General features: G+C 54.0%; 1 protein-coding gene across 1 annotated transcript; it reads right to left on the bottom strand.

Annotated features, from left to right (window-relative positions):
- Nucleotides 1–466: 466 nt before the first annotated feature.
- ARR3 (arrestin 3) lies at nt 467–7,338 on the bottom strand (the record flags this gene model as incomplete). The annotated part of the gene is made up of 15 exons (XM_080624675.1): nt 467–566; nt 2,525–2,584; nt 2,664–2,687; nt 2,972–3,055; nt 3,578–3,715; nt 4,211–4,283; nt 4,390–4,474; nt 4,575–4,710; nt 5,033–5,100; nt 5,331–5,390; nt 5,501–5,700; nt 6,141–6,185; nt 6,343–6,403; nt 6,766–6,796; nt 7,322–7,338. 15 exons carry the CDS (start codon nt 7,336–7,338, stop codon nt 467–469), a joined length of 1,182 nt encoding a protein of 393 aa, XP_080480801.1.
- Nucleotides 7,339–7,963: the final 625 nt, after the last annotated feature.

Here is a 7,963-nt window from a genome sequence, read left to right as displayed (position 1 = left end):
TCGCCCTCCTTCCTCCGCGCCGAGGAACCGCCCGCCCGCCCGCTTCAGGCTCCCCCGCGGCCCAGGGATCACCACACGGAGCCTGCACCGGGCCACTGGGGCGGGTTTATTGATAACGGTGTCACAGAGTATTGCAGCACGCAGGCAAAAGACAAACACGCTGATGACGGTGGGCTCCGGCCCACCCTCCCCGTCCCTTCGCTGGCACCTAAGGATGAAGGAGGTGCGGGCACCATCCTGCACACGCAGTCGGGCTTTCCAGGGTACCGGGAGAAGATGCAGCGGCTCCTACCGCCCTAACCAGGGCTTGGAGTCAGTGCAAGGAGCCTGGGGAAGGAGGTGCAGCTAGGGGAACACATGGCAGAGTCTGCACCGCGTGTGGTACAGCGGGGAACATGCTATGGGCATCTACGCCCCAAACCAGGGTGGGTGGGACAGGTGGCTGTATGTGCGAGCAGGCAGCAGCTTAGCTTTCCTCTTTGTCAGCCTCCTCCTTCTCATCTTCATCGTCTTTCTCCCCCTTGAGTTTTTGGCGAGCGAATTCCTCGATGACAATGTCCTCCTCGCTAGAAGGGAGAGCAGAGTGTGGTGAGCATGGAAAGGTGGCCATGGGGAGCCCACTGTCTGGCTGCCTGGGACGCACCACAGTGAAGAGGGCAAACCCTTAGAAGACTGAGATTCCCTTTTTACAAGGGGTCACATGGAAAAGACAAGCAGTAATGGGCACAAGTTAATCCTCGGGAGATTGTGATGGACACAAGAGGAAAAATTTTCCCAGCAAGAACAACCAGCCATTGGAATAATCACCCCTGGGAAGTAGTGGATTCCCCAGCACTGGACACTGTTAAGATTTGCCTGGGCAGAGTGTTGGAATATCTAGACTAGGTCATTTTTTGCTTAGAAAGTTGGACCAGATGATCCTTGAGGTCCCTTCTAACCTGGAATTCTATGAAATCCCTGCTGACACCCAAACACCCACATCCTAACCCTGTTCCTACTAAGGGATAATGCAGTGCTCACTTTGCCCTGTCACCCCACGCACTGCAGGGGACAGCCGGGTCACTGTGCCCCACAGCCTGACCCGAGTACACAAACCCAGGGCAGATCACTGGCTTGACTGTGAGCGTGTGGGAGTGGAGGAGCTGGGCTCCCGCCTGCGACTTTCATCAGTTTTTAAGGACAATATTGTGCATTGTCAAGGGGAAAAAGAGAAGGATAAGAAATTGAAGTGAAGACAGAGAGATTAGTTACCTTCTTGCGAAAGGCAAGCAGCAGATGACATCAAGGGAGAGCCGCATGATGAGAAGTGGGCAAAGAAAATGGAAAAAAAGAGTCAGCAAAAACTGATTCCAGAAGCTTGAGAATGTGAAACCACTTGACAAAAATCTACAGGGAGTGATGGTGGGGACAGGCCAAGAGATTTCCTCCTCTGGAAGTTTAAATACCCTTGCTGAGCTGGGAAACTGATAGGCTTTGGTGTGAAAGCCTTGCAGTTGCAGCCTGAGTTTCCAGGCCCAAATCCCAGTGCTCATGTCCTGTTGCAGGGTGTAGCCAGACACAAAAGCAGCCTTTGGGGGCTTTGCAGGCCAGGGCCGGCTGTGGGGCTGGTTGGTGGCTGTGGCTGCCAGGCATGGCTGCCAGGAATGGGTTTGGCATGCTGCAGCTTCCCAGAGGGAAGCAATCCCAGCTGTGGCTTCAGCTGGAATAAGCTCGTGTGGTGGGAGGAGGACTCTGGCACTAAGGAGTGCATGAGGCCATAACCAGCCCCGCTTCCAGCAGCCCAGGGACCTCAGCATGGGGAGGATGGGGACCAAGGCCATAGGGGACATAATGTCCAGTGGTGGCACTTGTGACTGGGAGACACAGCACTGCCAGCTGCTTCCAAGGGACAAGGCAAGGCCTGGGCTTGCTGCAGAAGATGCTGCGTGTTTGGAGCAAGGAGAGTTGTAAAATAAGCCCTGAAAATTTGCAGAGCACATGCCAAGCCCAGCATTTGAGTCCTCCTAGACTGTGACAATGCTCCTGCTGCCTGCCGCTGTGGGAGGTGTCATCCTGTGTGCTGTTGCTTTGAGGCCTGGATGATTTAATCCAGGGATGTAACCTCAAACTGAAATGAGGCATCACATCTATTTGTGATGGGTCTCTGTGGTTTATGTGTTAGAGGAAACACTGGCCTGAGGTACAAGGAGGTGTCTCTTTACCTTGGCTTATCTGTACTCCATTGATAAGCACAGCACAGGGAGGCAAGGATTGGAAGAGAGACAGATGTTAGTTAGTACAGGAAGGACATTTCAACTAACATCTCTTCTTAATGCTCAGGTGTGTGTCTGGAAAGAGCTGTTGGGATGGGTGGCAGCTGCTCCCACACTGGTCCTGGACAGAGGCTGCCACACAGCCGGAGGAGCTCTGCCTGTCACACAGCCGCAGTCACACAGTCCCATCGCACAGAGGCACTGCTTTTACAGATTTGCCTCCGAATGGAGACTGCCTTTTCCTCCGCTGAGTGTCAGCAGCATCCAGGCACTACTTACCATCCGCAGGCTTTGGGTGCATCAGGATGACAGGCAGCTCGACACCAACATCGCTGGAAGGGAAAACACTTGTTTCAATAAACCTGCCCAGTGCCACATCATGCTCAGCCCCACAGGCAGCTCTCCCCTTACCTGGAAGTGAGATCCCCCAGGATGCTGTGGCAGCGGGAGAGAAGGGACAGAAATCAGCCAAGGCAGAGGAGGGGAGTATTAGACTTTGCTTTATAATAAGGTAAGAAGATGATGTATAATAGGAGTGAAGGGAAGAGATGATGGGGCTGGAGGGATTCAGAGGACAATGCAGTGCCCAGCTGCTCCATGGCCCAGGGAGGAGGGGAAAGGCCAATGGCAGGAGTCCCTTTGTCATCTGCCCAGTGGTAAAAGGTTCCACAGCACAGCCCAAGAGGATATTCCCTGACCTCGCGTCCGCAGAGTCTCACCCTCCTCGGGACACCACCAGGTTGACCTTCACTTTGTAGGACACCAGGATGCCCAGCACCTCCTTGTCCATGCCAGGTCTCAGGCTAGGAAAAAGGCAGAGTGGGGTGGTGAGGTGGGCAGTGCTGCCCGCGTACCCTGGCTGCTCCCCTCCCCAGCAGCTCCCAGGGCTGTCTCTGTGCCCCGTTTCATGTGGGTGCACTGGGGTTTAGCACAAGAGGACAACACAATGTGGTAGGAAAAGAGAGGTGAGGGCAGGTCATTTGGCTGAAGCAACAGAGCAGTTTCTGGAGGTCACTTGAGATGTGTGAGCTGGGATTTACTCCTGAGACAAGACCCGATGCAACTGTGTAGAGGGATCCAGGGGCTTTGGACAATGGTTGGGACTGGGAGGCTAATGCCTCTTCTACAAGATGGAAAGGTGGGTCTGTGGTCATGTCACAAAATCCGTACGTTTTCCAGCTGGGTGGGCTGGGTGCAGGTACAGGAGGTGTGGGGGATCCTTGGTGGGAGCCCAGAGCATCCTGAGCAGCAGGAGGCTGCCAGACTCAAGGCAAGGCATGGGTCCAGCTGTGGTGGGGAGCAGGGGGAGCCCACCTGGCTCTTACATGGTAGTGGAGGCTAGGTTGGTGTCCTCATGCTTGAGCTTGCCATCGAGAGCCAGGCCTCTCTTCTCACGGTTGGCCGAGAGCAAGGGGGTGACGGAGTACGTTTTGGAGAAGGTGGAGTTGGCCGCCACAGTCTCACTGGAAGGGGTTGGAAAGGAGAGCTGAGACTCAGCACCAGCCTGGTGGGTGCTCAGCACTCACTCAACATCGTGCCAGGCACCCAGGCAGAGCGAGACATCCCACCCTGCCCTCCCCACGCAGCTGCCTGGGCCTGGTTCCTCCTTTCATTCCCCTGTACAACCACTTCTTTTTTCTGTCCACCACCTCTGCCCTGGCCCTCCTCATCCTCAGAGGTGCAGAGGCTGTGGCTGGCCTCAGACATGCAAAGCGAGGAGAGGAAGTGGCCAGGGGGCAGCTGTGCACTGTCCCCCAGGGACCAGCCCAGCTAACACCCGCTTGTGCTGGGGCACAGTGTCCACAGCCTTCCCTCTCCTCCACTTCCTCTGCATCTGCTCTGCTAACCCTGATTTTTCTGCTGCCTGATGTAAAACCATCACTCTCCCCTCCTCCTCCTCCTTTCTCTTCCTCCCTCTGGCTGTGATGCTGCTCCACCCCCAGCCCCTTTTTGCTTACTTTATCTCCTCAGTGCACACAGTCTTCATGTATTTATCCAGAGAATAGAGGACCACGTCTGTGATCTGCTCAACTGGGGAAAGACAAGTGGGAGCAATTTTGATGATGTGGCAGAGGTCCCCATCTCTGACAGGGAGGCCAGGATGTGGTGGGTGCTGTGCCCCTCCTGCCCCTCTCACCTGCGATCTTAATTTTTTTCACAATCTTGTTGGTGGTGTTGTTGATGTTGACCGTCACATTGATGGGGTCTCCGTGGTAGTAGATCTGCAGTAGGAAGAAGCTTGGTTGTGTGATCAGGCATCCTGGTCCCCATCCTTGGGGGTGCACATGGTGGCACGAACCAGGGGATAGGCTCTGTACTGACCTCCTTATCCAGGGAAGCTTCGAGGTGCAGGGGCTTGTCAGACATCATGAACTGCCGGGTGGTCTCTGACTTTGGGGCTGGCCCCATCTTCAGGGGTGCAAACTGGATCTTGCGGATGATCAGGCGCACCGAGTTCCTGTGGGACAAGAAGCGGTCACCCCCAGTCTTCTTGGCAGGGACATGTCAATACAGCCTTCTAGGGGGGCACTTTGGCCATCTTTGGGGACGTCACAGTGTATCTAACCAAAGGATGCAAGCTGCAGCCTGCTCTTAGGACATGTTGGGTGCATGGCTTAGGACATGCGGATCACTGCCACTCCTTCAGGTGAAGTACCTCACCCAAGCACAGCACAGGCTGACGGCACGTCCTTGGCCCAACTCCTGAGATGGCTACCCCAGAATGATCCCGTGGTTTGGTTTTAAGGTCACGGGGCAGGAAAGGGATCCCCTGCAAATACCTCTTGTGAATTTTCTCCTCCAGATTTTCAGCACAAAATCCTTTGACTTCGAAGTCCACACCACAGGCCTGTGGGGACATGTATGGTCACTAAGCAGGGGGAGCTCAGAGCTGCTCCTCCTTTCTCCACTGCATCCCTGGAGATGCTGGTCCCAAGTCCATCCATCCTTCCTCCCCAACCCTCACCCATGGGCCATATTGCCATGGAAGAGAATCAGCTCTCATTTTTTGCACCCCACAACTTAACCTTCTGCCAGGGGGAATGGGTCCAGGGACATGGGTCAGGGACAGCAGCTCACCTTTCCCACATCATCTGGTCCTGGCTGGAGGGTGACCGAGCAGGGCAGGTTGGTGGCAACCTGGGCAGAACAGGGAAAGAGAGAAAAAAGTGAATAAAAAGTGTGCCCAGAGATGAGCCCTGGTGCACACCACGGGGGTGCGTGATCAGGAAGGGCAGAACATCCCCTACCTCAAAGGTGAAGGGGTAGGCATTCTCCCCGAGCTTCTTCATCAGCTTCTCCTGCAAAGGAGTGAGGGTTTTGGGTGTCTGGTCCGGCACCGGTGGGAAGATCTGGGTGGTGAGGACATAGAGGTCCTTCCTGAAGGTCAACCCGATAACATCAAGGTCATCTCGGCCATAGCGAAATGCGCAGGTCAGTGTCACGTACACTGAAGTCAGATGGAAACAGAGAGGAACAGGGTTAGGAAGAAGGTAAGATAAAGGGGAGGCATGGGGAAAGCATTAAATAAAGAGGAAAGAAAGGAAAACTACTTTAATATCTCTTCAGCAGATACACAACAGTTTTCAGGACCTGGACCTCAAGCGCTAAGTTTATAGATTCACTTGATTTACAGATTAACTTGATGAAGTTAACACATCTTTCTGCAAGGCACAAGTAGCTTCAGAGCTGGTGCCCCAGGCAGAAGAGATGAGAAGAAAGAGGCAGCCTTTCCCTCCAGGTCAGCTTCCAGGACCCTGATGTACAAGGATCTGTAGATGGCCCTGTAGACATGGCAGCTTTAACCTGACTCCAGTCCCCAGTTGCTGAGGAGCTTTGCAGCGGTTTCCATTTCTTCCCCTTAAAACACGGGGTTTTCTGTATTAATACCTTTTCTGTCCTTTAGGTACTCTGGGTCGATCAGGCAGACACCATCTGCAAACAGAGAAGAAGGGCCGGTAAGCTCAGCTGTCTGGGCATATCCTTGCAGAAACACAGCACTTCCTAAATTCCAGCCATCTGCCCACCAGCTGGGGAGGTGACCAAGCATTGCCTGTGCTTCTCTCTCCATGAGAGGCATGGCTCCACTCACCTACAGAGTCCACTGAATCCACGTGGTCCACAAAGTCTCTCTTCCCCAGGTAGATGGATAGCTGGAGGCAGCATGTGGTTAAAGGAAAGAGGGAAATAGGTAAGTGTTTGCCGTTGAATTAGCCAAAATTTTCAATCTTTGAGCTGTGTCATGGGGCTCTTTAACCCTGCTGGTAACAGGTTGGACCAGGCCTTGCATTTGAAGTTGGGTTTTTTTTCGTCTCTATTTTGAAAAGCAAGCCCTATGATGGCATCAGAGCAGGCACAGCAGGAATCAGTCAGGTTTCAAAGGGAAGGGAAACCCAGCCTATGTCCTATGCCATGGGCAGAGCCACCCCAAAGGAGCCCCAGCACAGCCTGCACTTAGGCTGACTCACACCCAGGGATGGGGCACATGGTCCCGTCTCTGTGTGCATGGACTCACCTTGCTGTTGGGGCTGGTCTTCTTGAACACCCTGCAGAGGAAACACAGACATGTTGGGAACCCTGGATGAGGCTGGATGAAGTGGCACATCCCACTCCCAGGACAGGGAGGGAGGGGGATGGCCATTCTTCTCCCTGGAGCAAGGAGGAGCGGGCTTCCCTGCAAGGCTGCAAACATGGTGCATCTCCAGGACCTGTGCCAGAGCATGCACAGGATGTCCTGCCCTTGGGAATTTTGGTATCCTGCAAATTCAGAGCCAAACCCACCCCATTCACCAGGCTACCCAGGGAGATGTCATGCTCCTGAGCTCCATGCATGACCATTGAGGAGGGGGTGCATTAGCTGTCTGTGTCTTAAGAACAAGTGGGAAAGCACCAACACACAGAAGAAAAGAGAATGTGTTTTGTTGGCTCTACAATGGCTCACTCAATCTCTCTACAGTGAGCTCATGTATCGGCCCATGAGGGGAGCCAGGGGGTTCCTTTTCTCCCTCTGCTCCTGTCCCGCAGCACACTCTGCTCCATCCCAATTAAAACAAATCAAACGAAACACTTACTTTGCTCCGTCTGCCATTTTAACTCAGTGGCTGTGCAGGTGGGGATCTGTGGGGAGATGGAGAAGACGTGCTGAGTGAGGCGGTGGGGAAGGGGCAACTGCATCAGGACAGAATCATTCATGTCCTAACACACTTGCAGAACGCTGCTGGCCCTTTCGCCTTGGCAGAGCTCGGATGCTCCAGGTTCAGCTTCAAAACAGCACATGAGGCACACAGTAGTTCTGTGACCCAGTGGGGCAGCCAAGCTGGGAAAACCCCTTCCCCCTGCTGAAAAGGCGGTGAAGAGGAGGTGGAAGAGAAAAAGGGAGAGCAATGCTCCAGGCAGGCAGGCTTCAGAAAATAGGAAGCTCACAAGTGACTCTGAAGGGAGCAAGATCAAGTCTGGAAAAGGCAGGAAAATGAACAAAAGAGCTTAGATAGTTTCAATTTTATGAATTTGTGTTGTCTGCAAGAAGTTGGTGGCATGGCTGAACAGCAGGAACAGGCTTGTTTTGTCCCGTCACTCACCAGTGAGTGAGGAAACCATAAGCAGAAAGGTCAAGGGCACCTTAGCGTTCACCCTGTGGGCAGGGGGATTCTCCGGGTGCATGGCCCCAACCCCCAGCCCCTCCATCCCCATTCCTGGCTGGCAGTGCCAGGGAT

Source organism: Psittacula echo (genome assembly GCF_963264785.1).
Source record: "Psittacula echo genome assembly, chromosome: 8".
NCBI classification, from domain to species: domain Eukaryota; kingdom Metazoa; phylum Chordata; class Aves; order Psittaciformes; family Psittacidae; genus Psittacula; species Psittacula echo.
Note: the sequence above shows the minus strand (reverse complement) of the source record. Positions and strands in the feature narration are given on the sequence as shown.